The 17,332-nt window shown below is 39.5% G+C and overlaps 1 protein-coding gene across 2 annotated transcripts; it reads right to left on the bottom strand.

Annotated features, from left to right (window-relative positions):
• Window positions 1-9,228: 9,228 nt before the first annotated feature.
• On the bottom strand, window positions 9,229-16,626 carry LOC137810948 (histidine kinase 1-like). Of its 2 annotated transcripts, none has more exons than XM_068612463.1 (13): window positions 16,136-16,626; window positions 15,655-15,897; window positions 14,478-15,272; window positions 14,050-14,297; window positions 13,550-13,709; window positions 13,322-13,448; window positions 13,120-13,209; window positions 12,300-12,494; window positions 12,132-12,201; window positions 11,908-11,950; window positions 11,453-11,593; window positions 9,908-11,074; window positions 9,229-9,741 (listed from the first exon to the last, which is right to left on the bottom strand). In XM_068612463.1, exons 1-13 carry the CDS (start codon window positions 16,421-16,423, stop codon window positions 9,526-9,528), a joined length of 3,783 nt encoding a protein of 1,260 aa, XP_068468564.1. In that variant the 5' UTR covers window positions 16,424-16,626; the 3' UTR covers window positions 9,229-9,525. The 2 variants fall into 2 exon arrangements, with proteins under 2 accessions (XP_068468564.1, XP_068468563.1); XM_068612462.1 differs by having other exon boundaries at window positions 14,478-15,275; window positions 16,136-16,546.
• Window positions 16,627-17,332: the final 706 nt, after the last annotated feature.

The raw sequence follows: 17,332 nt of genomic DNA on the forward strand, positions 1-17,332 counted from the left end.
AAATCTAAAAATTAAAATGCACCAAAGGATCAAACACAGAATTATAAATCTGGACTCAAATTTAAAATCAAGCAACCAAAATTATCAAAAACAATGGAATTGATGACAATTTAGGAGAAACATGACTTGACAAAACACAATTGGATTCAAAAATCAAAATGACTCAATTCAACACAATATGAACCGATTAAAATTGCAATAAAGACTCAAATAAACAAAAAACATAACAGCAACACAAAACTATATGGAATCCTACACAAATTTGAAAATTAGAAGCTCAAGATCAATTTGAACACATTGCACCGATTGGATTTCTCCAAAAAGCATCTAAATCAAATTAAAATGTAAAAAATAGCAAGACATTCAAGAACACTTGAAGAACAGCACGAAATTAGAATGAAAAACAAAATCAAAATCAAGATAAGACACTTATCTCTTGAAGACCATAGCTCATGATACCAAATCATGGAAGAGTGCCTTCATCCTTGGAGCTTTGTTGGTGGAATTGGCGGAAGCTTAATGGAGGTCTACGGTCAAGGCTCTCCTAGGAGATGTGGATGCCTTGGAGGTGAAGTTTAGGTATGAAATGAGAGTGGTGAGGCCATCTCTCTTTGGTAGTATGGAAATTGAAGATCACTAGTCTAACCTTGAGAGGTTTTTGACAAGTAGTGATATTGGCTCAAATTTGGCAGCAATTCACTATTATATTAATCTTGCAAATACATGAGTCAAGCCCTCTTATTTATAGTGTTTAGAAGGCTGGAAATTCAAAACAAAGTGGAGGAAAATTCAAATGAATTCCCTCCCAAAAGTGGCGACTAAATGAGCACATGGAGAGGGGTGTGTCTAGTTTGTATGCTCACCCCCCTCCATGGGCTTTCTAGACCGGCCTTGGTAAATTTAGAGGTTCTTAGAAATTCTAGGTTTACTTAGGTTGGTGTTTTAGGTGCCCACATTTAATTCCAAGAAAATTACAAATAAAGTTCCTATGCTAATTTTGACAACAATTTAAAGTCTACTTTACACTAGAATTCATGGCATCTTGAACATGTATAAGAAGATTTCTCTGCCATTAGTAGCAGCATTCCAGTCTTCTTGGATCCTCTTGGACATAACTCTAGTGGTTGGCCAAAATCTACCCTTTGGTGGGCTTGCATGTGGGCTTGTGCTTGGGCCTCTTCCATCATTATTTGTCAAAACATATGCATTAACTAGAAATACTTGTTATCTTTGGATATACGAATAAAACTAATAACACATACTCACTACCAAAAATCATATCCATTAATTACAAAGACAATTAATCAACCTTTGGATGATCCACAAATGCCTTATAATAATGAATTTAAATTTACCCATAAATAAATAATTTAGCATCCATTATATAGGTAATTAAAATAAAAATCATCAGTAATTTGGAATTAAATAAAATATAAATATTTGATCACTTTGGTGATTAACAAATCTATCATACAAATAATTCCAAAAATAATATCATTAATTGAAATAAAATTCATCAGTAATTTGGAATTAAATAAAACATAAATGTTTGATCATTTTGGATGACAAATCTATCATACAAATAATTCGAGAAATAATATCATTAATTGAAATAAAATTCATTAGTAATTTGGAATTAAATAAAACATAAAGATTTGATCACTTTGGTACAAATATATCATACAAATAATTCCAGAAATAATATCATTCATCAAAAATATATATAAATATATATATTTATGTCCTTACTTTTTATTTATCATAGTCTTTTCATCACGCATTCAAATAAAACAAAAATTCATGGTTTATGATGCAGCTGAAGACTTGAGATTTCATTATTTTAATTTGAAATCAATTCATAATGCAGCGGAAATAAATGGATAAATTAAACCATCAAAATTATCCTCAAATAATATTATTTTCTTTACAATATTCATAATGTTAAAATTACAGTTCATAAAAATTGGGAAAAACATCATTCATGGAGAATCATAAATTTGAACAACCTACTTTGATACCACATGTAAAAATAAAAAACGTCCACTAATAAGCGATAATGCACATAATTTTCTTAAGGATTTTACAGACTATGATTTTGACATATCATATTCAATTATAATAGAGATAGACACTTATGATCCATGAGAGTCCTTATGTAAGTAGCTTCTTTGATCTCCTTTTCTCAATCTATCTCTTGACAATTTTGTTCTTGTCACATCCTTACTCGATGGCCAATAGTGAGATAACCTTCTTTGTAGAGACAAAATCTTATTTCTATTATTATATATATAACTTCTGACATTAACTAATAAGTCTCTTATTTTATTAAATCATATTCACACACAAAGTCCAAAATCTATTTCACATAAGTCTCAATATAAAATTAATTTACATAATTTTCTAACATTAATTGTCCAAATCATGAATTCAACCGGTCTTGTATGACATATGCCACCCACACACACACACACACACACACACACACACACACACACACACACACACACACATATATATATATATATATATAACTTTTTCCATTGATTTACACAACCACATCCACATACTCGTGTACAACAAGGTTTTTTAGGACGTAACTCAAGGCAAATATATATATATATATATATATATATATATATATATTTTATATAGCCTGCAGTGGTTGATGTGCACTATTGGAAAAAAAAATATCAACTGTTTGAACTTTTAAAGGTACTAACCTTGCATGAATGAAAAATGTTAAGGAAATATTTAAGAATATATGGACATGATCACTTTTTGACGTTGAAATAACTAGCCAACTCAAAACTTAAAGGCGTGTAATGGTTGAAGTGAATCTTCTCCTTGGGATGGAAACACACGACAACAAATTTATTTTCCTTTCTTCACCAAATAAACAGTTCTTGTTCCTACTAGGGAGATGAGACCTAGAGAACTATTGAAGTCTCTGTCTTCCTCCTTCGTTCGGGCAGGTTGTTGGGTGCTTGACTGGGATCCTTCTTGTCTTCGTGATTCTCCTTCGCCTTTCGGTCTCGAGTGAACACCGGATGGGGGGGTACCTACGGAAGGTACTCCGACGCCCAAGTCAGTAAAGCGGGTGATAGATGTCCAGGTACGTGTACAGTAATAAATGACGTACCTTTCTCCTTGGGATGTGTGTTATTTATATTATTTTAATGGGCTTACCTTGTTGGGCCTGATTAGTAGAATGGATCACACTTAGGGTTGCATTACCTAATCCTTAATGATGGTTTAGCTTCACTGACCTTGGTTTGAGCGTTAATGGATGTATGGGTCAGCCGGCCATGGCGGTTTCTATTGTCTCGGCCAAACTCACGAGTACTCGGCCGGGTTCCAGGTGTCTCAGTCAGGGTGACACTTGTCTCGGTCAGGGTGACACGTGTCTCGGTCTCGCCCATACCAGTACACCTGCCCCCCCAAGCTCGAGGACGGTTATGTCCGATGAGAATTAAATAGTGGGTGTCGGTCGGTTTCCCTGGTCGTGCGACTGTCTCATTCCCCGAGGTATGATGTGTCAGGTGGCATGACGTGACCTCAGACGACGTGACGTGACTGTCATTAATGAGGGGTTTTTCAGGCGAGAAGTTTTGTGAACCGTTGGATCTAAGAGATCTAACGGTTGAGATTGACTCGTCGTTTCCAAATCCGAGGCCCATGGGCCCTATAAATAGGGGTCCTAACAGTGTCGAGACCTTCTGATTTTTCTTTGTGAGTTTGTCTGATAGCCGAGCATTCTCCCGCCTCTAGCTCTGAGAACCGAGTGACCTCTCGCCCTTTTTCGCAAGATTCAACCTCGCCTTTTTTCTTTCTTTCACAAGGTTAGTTATGTCGACGCCAACCCGTCCGACATCTTCTTCTTACAGTCGCCCTTCGTCTCCCATCGGTTGTCCATCTCCTCCTTTAGGGAAATCTTCCTCTTCCTCCTCCTCTTCTTCTTCTTCATCATTTTCATCATCTACCACTGACTCCGTGTCAGTCGGGGTGGCCGAGGCAGCACCCTAGGTAGAGGCCTTCAGGGAGGACGATCCGGCCAATGCTGTTGACCGGTCGGACTATCCCCCGTCGGCCATTCCTATTGTGGACCTTAGCTGGGTGGACCTTAAGGTTGTCGAGATCTCGTCCATCTATAAGACCGAGGCGTCTGTGACCAAATTTTTGGCCAGGCACCCGATTTTGAAGGTCGCCGAGTACTCTCATTACTTTAGCGTTCTACCCTGCGAGCCCACCGAGAGTGTGTGATTGGGGCGATCGGGAACCGGTCCCCCCTTCTTTTACATGTATGCCTATTTTTTCTCGGACCTTCATGTCTCTCTCCCCTTCGATGAGTTTACAATGGGCGTCCTTCAGGCGCTCAATGTGGCTCCCACCCAGGTTCACCCAAACACCTGGGCGTCCCTCTAGGCCTTTTGCCTGTTGTGTGACGTTATGCGTCTTCACCCCACCCCCTCTTGCTTTCTTTCTTATTATACTTCTCACCCCGCAAAAAAGGCTACTAGGCATTTTTTGGTCGGTCGGGCGAGCAGCGTGCTGTTTGACTCCTTCGCCCTCTCCTATAAGTGTTTTAAGGAGTGGTTTGTGAAGGTTATCATTCGGCCCGAGGCGACGACTTGTTTCTTTGACTCGGCCGGCCAGTCGAGGTTTCCTCTCTATTGGACTCGCCAGCCTTGCAATTTCAAGGTGTGGTCGAGGCCGACAGAGGGTGAGGATGAGTTGGGGGTTCTTTTCCTCTTTGATACCCTCCCGAGGAAGCTTCCATGTCGGGGGCTGATCGATGCATATACCAAGGCGGCGCGATGGGCGGTCGTTAGGGGTATGGATTTTTCTTTGGCTTTGTCGGTCGGTCGTCCTTGTGACTCGGTCGGTTTTGCGTCGTTTCTAACTTGTTTGTTTTTTGTTGTTTTGTAGAGATCATGGTGCAAGAACGATCGGCCGCTGCCAGTGCTCTCGACAAGCATAGGCAACGGGCGGCCGAGCGTAAGGTTCGTCGCAGCATCGAGATGCTGCCGCCGTCAAGGACTGACAAGAGCTCGGTCGGTCCTTCCCAGAAGTCCAAGAAACGCCCGAGGGATGGTGGAAACATCGCCACAACAACTCGCTCCCCCGGGTCCATGCCGACACCTCCATCCCGTCGAGAGGTGGTCGAGGTAGCACCGCCCTCGCCCAGGCATGCAGAGTGCTTGGCCGGTGCTCCTGAGGCTGGTACTGGAGCCTCGCCCTTGCCCTTTGACCTTTTGGGGGCAAGGTTTCAGTTCACGCGGAGGGTTCGTGTGGCCCTCCTGGACGAGACTCAGGAGTCCATTAGAGGTGTCTCCCCCTCGAACCTGCTAAGGAGCGGCCTAGAGCTGATGTGCCGCTACATTATTCTCGTCCAAAATGGGATACAAGGGCGGGAACATCAGGCCGAGGATGTCTCCCAACTGGAGCATCAGTTGGCCGAGACTACCGAAGATCTGAAGCAGTCTTTGGCTATTAATAACGAGCTATCGGCTAGGATAGCTCAGGAGGCGGCCGAGCGGGAGTTGGCGCAGAAGGACGCTACCGAGGCGAGGCGGCGGTTGGCAGCGAGGGTGGCCGAGGTGCTGAGTGCGGCAACAGAGATTGTCGAGTTGAAGAAGATGGTCGAGGAGAGGGATGATAAACTCTCTTCCTCGGCCGCTTAGTTAGCCGCCCTCCAAGTTGCAAAGGATCAGGTCGAGGCTGAGCTCGACCAAAACTATGAGGAGTCGGAGGAGCTGCTGAAGCAATGCTTCAACCGAGTCGTGCATCAAGCCCACGTACTCTATGGGGGGTCGCTGACCACTGTGAATTCGACATGGATTGCGAGGTTCTTCTAGGGCGGCTGATTCCAAGTACCGAGGTGGGTGCCTTGGCGGCACAAGAAGCTCGACCGACCGAAGCTGAGGAGGGCGAGTGTATTGAAGTTCAAGATTAGGTAGGCTCTTGACCGAGCTGTGGCCTTTTCTTGTAATCTTTTTGTTTCCTCCAAGGTCGGGGTGTGGCCTCCTCCTTTGCAGTCTTTAATATATCGGCCCTTTCCTTTCATTCGGTTCCTTTTTGTTTTTTGAGGAAATAATTTGCACAAGTTAAATGTGTCAGTCTCTATCTGTTTGGGCGGTCGACCATTGTGAACGCTTAATCGAACGAGTTAATTTGGTCGGTCGGCCATTAATTGTGATTGATAAATCGAACAAGTTAAAATGGGTGGTCGGTCATTAATTGTGATTGATAAATCGAACGAGTTAAAATGGGCGGTCGGGCATTAATTGTGATTTCTTGATCGAACAACTCGACTTGGGCGATCGACCATTAATTGTGATTGATAAATCGAACAAGTTAAAATGGGCGGTCGGCCAAGTTACGATGTTAATTTGGGCGTGTGTTGATCGGTCTCGGCCATGGTATGCTGGTTAAGGCTTCGACCAGGCCGAGCCGAGAGGGAGGTGTTGGCAGGGTATGCCTGTTGAGGCTTCATCCAACCAAAACTGATGGGTCGGTCTCGGTAGGGTATGCCGGTTAAGGCTTCATCCAGACCAAACCTGATGGGTCAGTCTCGGCAGGGTATGCCGGTTAAGGCTTCGTCCAGACCAAGTCGAGAGAGGTGTTGGCAGGGTATGCTGGTTAAGGCTTCATCCATACCAAACCTAGTTGATTGGTCTCGGTAGGGTATGCCGGTTAAGGCTTCGTCCAAACCGAGTCGAGTGGTTGTAGGAGAACAGTGCTAGTACTTTGATGAAAATGCCTTGTTAAAACCTCCCCGATAGGGTGAGGAAAGAGTGTGTGACTTTATTAAATTCAGTTGTAGTAGAACTTGAGGTGCGTGGCATTCCACGTCCTCGGTACAATTTTGCCCGAAAGCCACTCTAAGTGATAAGCTCCCCCCCTTTGCGACTTCTTGGACTCGGAAAGGTCCCTCCCAGTTGGCGAAAATTTCCCTTCATTTTTTCTCACATCGTTGTGCATCCTCCAGACGAGGTCGCCCTTCTGAAAACTCCTCGGCCAGACATTTGTGTTGTATCGTCTTGACGCCCGGATCTTGTAGGCGGCCTCCCGAATCCTGCTTTTGTCACGAAACTCACTTACCAAATCGAGGTTGACCGCTAGGCTTTGCTCATTTAGGGTGAGGTCGAACATCTGCCTCCGTATGGTGGGCTCGGCCACCTCGACCGAGATCATTGCCTCGACCCCGTATGTCAGGCTGTAGGGTGTCTCCTGTGTGGTAGTCTGGGGGTGCATTTGTACGCTCAGAGTACCTCTATTAGCTCCTCGGTCCATCGGCCTTTTGCCTTGCCCATGCGCTTTTTCAGCTCGTTGAGTATGACCTTGTTGGTGGCCTCAGCCTGCCCGTTGGTTTGCGGGTGTTCTACCGAGGTTGTGACAGACTTGATGCCCAAGTCGTCATAGAAGGACTGTAGGCCTCAGTCAATAAACTGTCGGCCATTGTTAGTTATTATTGTGTGCGAGATGCCAAATCGGCAAACAATGCTCCTCCATACGAAATTTTGCACATTTTTGGCCGAGATTGATGCAAGGGGTTTGGCCTCGATCCACTTGGTGAAGTAGTCGAATCCCACCAGGAGGAATTTGATATGCCCTTTCCCTAGCGAAAAGGGGCCGATAATGTCCACCCCCCAAATGGTGAACGGTCAGGAGGAGATAATGCTATGTAGCTCTTCCGGCCTTGTGTGATGGAGAGAGTCGAACTCTTGGCACTTGACACATTTTTTCACATATTCAGCACAGTCACCCTGGACGGTTGGCAAGTAGTAGCCGGCCCTCAGGACCTTAGCGGCCATCGTCCTCGCCCTAGAGTGATTTCCACAGACTCCCTCGTGGATCTCGGCCTGAATGTACTCGGCCCGTTTGCTGGTGATGCATTTCAGCAGGGGGGTCGAGTATCCTCTCTGGTACAAGTCTTCGTTGATCATGGTGTACCGGGTGCACTGTTGCTTCATCGCCTTTTCTTGCTCCGGCTTGCACGTGTCGTCCCTTAGGTACTGGATGACGGGTGTCATCCAGTTGTCGGTCTTGGCCTCGGCCTCGTCTATTGCCAGACACTCGGCCTCGACCTCGGTCACACTGGGGTGTCTCAACCATATCTGTATGACTGATCTCTGGTGGCTCTTCTTCTTGGTGACCGACAACTTAGACAAGATGTCGGCCCTTTTGTTGTCCTCCCTTGATATGTGTTTCAAGGGTGCTTTGTTGAAACGGATGATGCTATTTTCGGCAGCGTAGAAGTACCTTTGCAGCAGAGGTTCCTTTACCTCGAAATTTTTACTTTAACTTAGTAAGATTGTTTCATAACTGCATTAATTATGCTCATTTTTACTATATGTTGTTGACTTGATCCTAATTTTCAATTGTGATAGGACGAGGATACTTTTTTAAAAGATTATGCAATCTCACACAAGAAACTCTGACTTAGGATGCAATCTGAAGAAGGTAGATGAGGCAAAAGAAGCATATGAGAAGCAAAATCATTCTAAAGGACTTTTAGGAATCAGTATAGTATAAGTATAGTATCAGTTGTGGTGACTGTAGTATTAGGTTACTTACTCAAGAGGAAAAAAAAAATTAAAAAAATGATTCACAATTTAACTTTGGGCTTATTTTCTTCTTCATCATCTTATGTTATATATATATATATATATATATATATATATATATATATAATTTTTAACTCCAGAAGTCTTTAAATGTTACTTCAATGATGAACATTTTTTTCATTCCTATTGACCCATCTACGAAACTCGCTAGGTTAAAGAGGGTAAAGCAATTTAACAATTGCTTTAGTCCAACCATATCTCTCGGATTTAAAAAAGTTAAATAAAACATTAACGAGTAGAGTTAAATAAGTATAATAAATCAATCCTCTTTTATTCCAATATGAAAAATTTGTTTTCTGTAAATTTCAATTGGCCTATTAGGTCAGTTGGTTAGAGCGTCGTGCTAATAACGCGAATGTTGCTGCATGCGCCAAATCCTACTTTTTTTTCTTTTACTGCAAGTTTAGAATTTTGGTGCATTTATAAACTGGAAACGAATCAAATTGTGTCGATGAAAATCTATAAAGCCGAAACATTTGGCTAAGAAGAAAGAGTTCAGAAGGCATGGAATTGGCCTACTTCACCGTTTTTTTTACTTTTTAGCCACCAAATTCCGCACCCCTTGCTTAGATATTTGTTGTGAAGAGGAGCCGCGTACACCTTCTGCCATACTGTATTAGTTTATTCAATCAGAAAATATGTAAATAGTAGTTGATAATTGGGTAAACATAGTGTTTTTCCTTCCGCACAGTGCAGACCTCTATGCACACACCATATAGATCAGTACCTACTACACCAATATTGACTACGTACGAGTGAAAGAGTAGGGAAAATTGGATTACATTTGTAGATACACATGTCAAACTATGATTTTTTTTATGTTTATTAGGTAAACTTCTATACATTTCTAGGCTGTCTGAGCCAACCCTTTGTTAGTTTGGAGCTTATGAGAGAGAGGTCAAGATGTTGTTTTAGTGAGTGAAAGAATGGTGGACACCATCATTTTGAAATCAATTGGCTTTGTCAAATAAGCATCCATGCCCACATCCAGGCATTTGGCCTCATCACATGACATTGCATGTGCTGTAAGAGCAACAATGGGAATGTGCAAGCTTGTTCCCACTTCTGATTTCCTGATTTCTTTGGTTGCCTCGTAGCCATCCATCTTTGGCATCTGTTTCAACAAAGAACCACATAATTAGAATATTAATGCTCATATTCACTTGCTGTAAAAAACAAGAAAAATGTTATCGTTACATTTATGTTGTGTTGTCATGTATGTTGTATTGTCATGTAAACGTGTAAATGACTGAAAGTATTTTTTTTTTTCTAGATCATACCTGACAATCCATTAGGATCAAGTCATATGGACGGCTAGTCAAAATCTCTGTTTGAGATCTTGTGTTTCTTTCCTTCTGGAGTGATTCCCTTCTACAATCTTCAGCAGTGAACATGCAACTGAGAGCTTCTACTGCCTGTTGTCCATCACCTACAGCAACTACATCTGCTCCCATTTTCTCAAGCATTATGGTTGCAACCCTTTGAAGTACCGGTGTATCTTCTGCAAGCAAAATCTTTAGGCCCTCAAGAGATTTCTTTCCATCTACTGCTTTACTTGAGCTGGTGACCCTATGTGTTTCCCTACATTCAGAATCTTCATCCTGATCTCCTGTTGAAATGGATGGTGATTCTTTGGTAGACAGTGATTTAGGTTGGTTGTCTTCAGTGGCATAATTGGAGCTGGGACTAGAAGATTCTTCTTTCCTCAAATTATTTTCCTCCAAACATTCATTTGCATTGGTTAATCTATCTAGGCAGTTATTCATATGGTATGGTGATGATGGATGAGATTTGTCTAGCTTCTCAACTGGTTTATCTCCATTAGCACTAACAGGATTAGAACCAGCTATGTCAGATAGGTCAGAATCATCAGAGCTAGCAGCATCAAAATGAGTGGAATCAATCTCAAGAAATTCGTGTAAATCTCCCTCTTTCATTGCTGTCCTTGGAACAATCATGTTTTTCTTTTGTAGCTCAAAATTTCTCTCCTTTATGACGGATTCCAAAATATGGATCATTTTTGCTTTGTAAAGGGGTTTGTTGACCATCAGTATATGCCCTTTCCTACGGAGCTCCATCTTTATGTTATTGGAAGTGTCATGATTTAGCATCCATAGGAACTTTGCTCTACCAAAGTACCTATGAAGGAAGTTAAGTTGTTCCTTCCATATATCTGTGCTCAAGTCAAGTAATCCAATGTCAACAACAATGACAAATACTGGGTTCCTCATGTCTCGTATGTTGAGTAGTTTAGACTTCAATTCCTCTTTTGCTGAATAGTGTGCATCAAAGTCAGTATTATGCACTGAACTTCTAGCATGAAATAGTTCCCTCAAAATTTGAGTTAGTCCATTCCAGTCAGATGCTTCCATTGTGCACACCCCGTTTTTCTGAAGCCACTTGGATGTAATTAATCGACCCATGTTGCCATGTAAGCCGAGCAGTACCTACATTGGCACTTCTTATTAGGAACATGTTTATAAGCCTTCCAGTGATTTTCTCTTGTTGTTGGAATAGGTTCTGACTAAAAATGCTCACATGACACAAATCCATTTGTTTCAGTAAAATGCATTTAACAAAAATATCTTTTATTTAACAATAAGTGAGGATGCATCATTACAAGAAGACTGATGTCATTCAGCTTTTGCTTTGTTTACTTGCAAAGTCAACTAAAGGACTGCAACAGCATTTGCAATGCTGTCAACTGTGCAATTTTTTTCCTTTTATGGAGTCTCACTAATGCATAGTCTATAACAGAATCATGCACACAAGTATATAATATTTTTTATTTCAAATTATTGGCCCAGAAGAGTGATTCCACTCACCACTAAGCCACTGTCTGTCAAATCTACTGCACACTGTTGTTCTGTGATATCCATGGGCGCACTGAGAAGCAAGCATAATCGCATCAGTGTTCCTGCGCCCTCCTTTTTTACTACCTTGATGTGCCCACCCATCTTGTTAACCTGCCACCCCACAATAATAAGGAAATTATATTCAAGTCTCAATTTATTTTAGAAGAGAAAACGAGAAATACAAAGGGAATTGATAAACCTTGACATCTATACTCTTCTTAAATAAATGACAATGCTATTGTTGCTGTTCTTTTAATACAGGTAGCTCATTAATGCTTCCCTTATGTAACCGATGGTTCACATATTTGTGCAGTGCAGACACAATTTTTCCTTTTGCTTTTCATTGGACTCGTTCATTGTGATTTACGAAGTGATAAGGGTACTTTACTACTAACATGAAACTTTACACATAAGGTAAGACTTACCAAGTTTCTGACAATGCAAAGACCAAGACCAGTGCCTCCATGCCTGAAATGAGTAAAGGTTTCAGAACTCCATAAATCTTGACGCCACAGCATTCAAAAAGGTTTTTAAACCTTTGGATAAAAGTTTCATATTAATTTTGAAGTTTAATGACAATCTCGTTTATCATTTGCCAGATAAAAGGTAAATTTTTATTCTTGTCTTGTTGAAAATTTGAATTCCTTACAGTCGAGTAGTAGATGGATCAGCTTGCTCAAAGCTTTCGAACACGGAATCCCACTTGCTTGGGTCAATACCTATGTCACATAGAGAAAGAAAATCACACTGATTTATCCTTAAATTGATTTTATTATTACACAAAAGGGACTGCTCTGTTTAGATTTTGTAGACATACCACAGCCCGTGTCCTCAACTTCAAACCAAAGTATCACTTTGTTGTCTTTTATAGATGCCTTTTTTGAATGATTTGCATTTGGTTTCTCTCTGCACTTCTGTAAACTCCATAATTTCTTCTGGTCAAGAGGAAAATTTGGACTGCCAACGGAAGAATTTGGGATTTCACTCCATCCTCGCAGAACAATATGACCCGCTGCAACACATTTGAAAGAGTTTGGATTAGTCTTCTATCACAGCTTTATTGGTTCATAGCAATAGACTCATTTAAAATTCTTCTGAATTTTAGGGTGACATGCTAATGAATGTGGTCACAACTTTAAGATCACCAACTTTGATGCTTCCTCGCGTTGTAATTTCTTTTAAAAAGTTAATACTTATTCAGTGAATAAAATCAAAAGATCTTCGCTCAATCTTAGTTGAAGAAATTTAAATAAAATTTATTCTAGAAGGAAATGAATAGGGTTCACATAACCCACAAATGATTGACAACTTACATAATGTAGGAGCTAACTACAAAACAACTAAAACTAACTCTCTTACTGTAGTCCAGTCATTATGTAGTACTCCTCATAAGAGAAACACGCCTGAAAAGAAGAAGCTTTTTATCACCTTCAAACCTTGTGCTTTAGGAAAAGCAATGGAACTGACCAATGTCCAAGTTTGAGACAGAATTTTAGGGGGTGAACATGGAGATCATTTCCAATAACCAATTTTAAAGTTGTGAGACCTTTTATTTCAAGCTGCTAAACCTTTTTATATATTTTTTTTTTTCATTACCACTATCTTAACAAAACTAGAACATTAAATTGTTGACTTACATGGAGTAAACTTGATTGAATTGTTGATCAGATTTGCAAATATTTGAACCACCCTTGCAGAATCACCCCGGACGATCTTTGGCATATCATCTGCAGGATAATAGTTATTGACTACATGCTTTAAAACCTTGTTAAAAGAACTTCTTAGCAATTACATTTCACTAAACTAAAATCTCTCGTACTACCAAAATGATAATCATACCAGACAAGTCTAAAACAGTCTCCACATTGTGGTTAATGCACTGGACAGAAAACATATCTACAAGCCCTTCAAGTTCCCTTCCTAAGTCAAATTCTGCATCTTCTAGGACCAGTTTTCCAGATTCCACCTAAAGTATTTATAATATTAGGAAACTTTTGGCTGAAGTGCATTGGTAAAGGGAGCTGGTTTTTAATTATTGTTGATCAAAATGTTAGGCTAATGTCTCACCTTACTCAGATCCAAGATGTTGTTAAGAAGACGGAGCAGAGCAGTTGAGCATTTTCTTATTTGAGTAACGGTTGAATATTGTTCATTTGTGAGACAGTCATCAGATATGAGAATGTCAAGCAACCCAATTACTGCTGCCATCGGTGTCCTCAGTTCATGACTGTTATTCACAAAAGAAAGACACCATGAAGCACATTTTTGAATGCTCAACGGAAAGATAATCTCAGACTCGTAAACCAAATGAAAAGATTGGCCATTTGAATAGCTTCAGTACAGTATCATAAAATAAAGATCTAGTTTATAGTATCCAATCAACATGTTTCAGAACACAATAAGTTTTAGCAATACATGAAATATATAAATTTAGTTGTCTCATATTCCTTGTGGGTATTGGTGGATAAAATTGTTCCTTTTTTTCTCTAAATCTTAAACTTGATCATAAGTTGGATAAAGAAAGCTCTTCTTTTATGTGTTTCCAAAAATTTACTTGAAAAACAAACCTCATGTTTGCAAGGAATTGACTTTTATAATTGCTTGATGCCTCTGCTTTTCTTCTTGCTTCAAGTTGACTTATCAGTTCTGCTCTTAGATTCATTTCCTTTGATACTCCGTTTGTCAATATCAAAATGCAAACACACCCAATGACTAAAATACATAATGATGCAGATATCAGAATAACCAGCGTTTTGAAGGCTCTTTCGTCTACCTGTCCCATGATATACTTTCTTGGTATGATAATCACACCTACCTGTACAAAGTTCAAATCACATTCCGTAGACATTCAGAAAGTATAATAGGACAGTTAATTACTCGAAACGGAAATGAAATAGAGCCAGAAAGTTTTCGTACAATGTTTGACCTTCTCATCAAAAGTAATGTTATTTGCAAGATAAAATGCAAGGAAAAGGTGAAGTATCTTCAAACTTACCAAAGGAAGTCTCTTCAAATGTAGGAAGAACGAGTCAATGTAATATGTCTTTTGGCCTAGCTTGACATTTTCTACATGCACCTCGTGACTTGGAGGGAAATTGTTCCCATAAGTTCTCTGCAACCACTCAGCTCCCTGTCGAATTATGTCATCTTCACAGTCAACGGCCATCTTAAGCTTAGGCTTGGTTGAATTTGCCAGAAGAGGTGCACTTGTGGAAGTTGCCAGTAAATAACCCTCTTGGGAAGTCAAGTACATATGACCACTGTGCAACTCAACAAGCTCTCTCATTAACTGTCCTACACTATAAAGTGCAGTTGTGACCCCCACAACTGCCATAATGGTCTTATTAGAAGAGTCCCAAACTGGCAATGCTGCTGAAAGCAGTGGTGAATCTGTGAACTTGCTTACGGAAACATGCCAAGAAGCTACACCATCAGGTACTTGGGAAAAGCCAGCTATGTTGATCAAGTCTTCAGGCGCAATTTTCATAGCTTTTCCTATCTTTTCACCACTCACAGGGTCAAGTGGCTCACGGTACCAGATTGCTGAATAGTTTCCACGAAGGGCTTTATCATCCCATGCTTGATGTGTTGAAACGGAATTGACCTCATTAGAGTTGCTGGCTCCCATGGAGTAATTTGAAAGATCAGAATAGATGTAAAATGTGTTGTTGTCCTTCAGATCTCTGTGGAATGCGTGCACAAATCCATTCTTATAGTTGATAGTTATAGAGTTTAGAGCTTTCCGACTAGCAAATAAAGCCCATGTTACTGCCCTCATCGCTTCATACAGCTGCTAGAGTTGCAACATTACAAATAAGCAAGACATAATTGGTTAATATGGTAAGCGTCAATAAAGTATCGATTACAACAACACAGAAAGAAAAAGGGATACAAGAATCAACTTAATAAATCCTATGATGCTGAATTTTATCAAATCAAAATGTTAGAGTGAAAGTTGTGGTCGAGAAAATCAGCTACTCATAACTAAACTTTCCTGAAATTTAAAAATCGGTTGAAACTTTATTATAAAGCTTCATTTTGCATATAGCATTGTTATCAATATCCAATTTATATCTAGAACTTGATGCGTATCAAATCAAAAATAGTAATACATGATTCAGCTATTCAATATGACTTTATGTTTATTAAACCGTAAGTGTCTTAGAGTCAACCTCAACTTGTTCTGCTTGAGTCGCAGGGTTGCTGTGACGTCTGATCACATACTGAGACAGCTTGACCTGAGCTGTAGTAATTTCAGAAGTAGAGTTCAAAATATTCCACATCCTCAAAACTGGGCGTTGCAGGAGTTCATAACGCAAACCATATGCCAAACTGTTAAGCGATTTTGCTGTATAAATCTTCGTGAAATGCCATGTCAGTATAGTGAGAAGCCCTATCAAGATGGCTAGCATGACCTGCATGAAAACAAAATTGTGTTTGGTTAGTCAAAAAATAAAAATTGGTCTTAATTTTTAGTTATCAGCAACAAGGATGTCTAATCTAACAGTTTTTTTTCTTCACAACCAGTTTCTTGGCTTCACTTATGTAATTTCAAACACATGTAAGAAACAAGAATAATATGTTTCTTCATATAAACCATTGAGTTACTAGCAAAACTAGAGACCAAATATTGAAGGAGAGAAAAAAACTGACCATGATTGCTAGTCGAACCACAAAGACACTGTAGTAGGATGAGAGACAGTGACTACTAGCATACTGGAATTCTTCTTTTTCCACATCCCTGTGGAAAATTCTTCGACCTTTTGGGGGGGTGCTTTTGTTCCATGAATTGGTAGAACCGCATAATCTATGAAACAAGTATCTGCACTTGGTAGCCATTGGCATGGTTAAGGCTGATGAACATTCAGAAGTTTCAGAATAGGTTTCGTCTTTGTTTTCTGCCATAACTAAACTCCTTGTTCCTGCAGATGCCATGAGCATATAAAGTAACACATCGGAGAGATTCCAACTTGTTTGTGTTTAAGGTTGGTCTGCGTGTGAGATAGAGAAGCCTCTCTGCGTGTTGTTAAGTCTTCAATATATAGTGAGTGTGAGTGACAATACCTTGATGATTTATTAACAACATAATAACACAACGTTTAATTTAACATTAAGCATTGTTTTATATATCTTCATAATAATGCATTCATATTAGACATACATTCAGAAGTTTATACCATTCCAATATTAAACTGGTTTAAGGAAAAGCCAAGACTGATAATAAACTTTATAAATGTATGATTAATTTAAATCTCAACTATTGATTGAGTTTTTAATAAAAATTTATATTTGCTTGTTACTTTAATTTCTTAGATAATAAAATTATTAATTTACAAAAGACTAAAATTCAGACAAGTGAAAGAGAAAATACATCAATCAAGCTACACTTTTATATATCTTTCTAAGTCATTTTTTATGATAATAAAAGCAACTTGATAAAACTATTTGCTATTAATTTGACTTCATTTTTTTTATAACAAATCTAAAATTCATGCCTTCCAACACACTCGCACTGAACAACTCAGTTGTTTCCACCAATAATGCGACTAAGTAACCAAAATATAAAACACTTGCATTGAATTATGTTGTCTATATATTGTCTAAGCAATAGTGTATGATTTTATAATAAAACCATTTGTCAATGTAATCGTTGCTGATAAAAAGCATTAAAATAAATTGTTATTAATTGATCTTCACAAGCACTTCCAAACATAATGTAAGAAGAGAGACGATAAAATGTGGATGTTCAAGACATGAAAAAGACAAGGATTTTAAAGTTTCGGAACTAGGTAGGATATAATTGAAAGCATTTTTTAAAAATATAATTAAAAGTTAAAAAATCCATATAAA

Source organism: Phaseolus vulgaris, chromosome 2, assembly GCF_000499845.2.
Source record: "Phaseolus vulgaris cultivar G19833 chromosome 2, P. vulgaris v2.0, whole genome shotgun sequence".
NCBI lineage: Eukaryota > Viridiplantae > Streptophyta > Magnoliopsida > Fabales > Fabaceae > Phaseolus > Phaseolus vulgaris.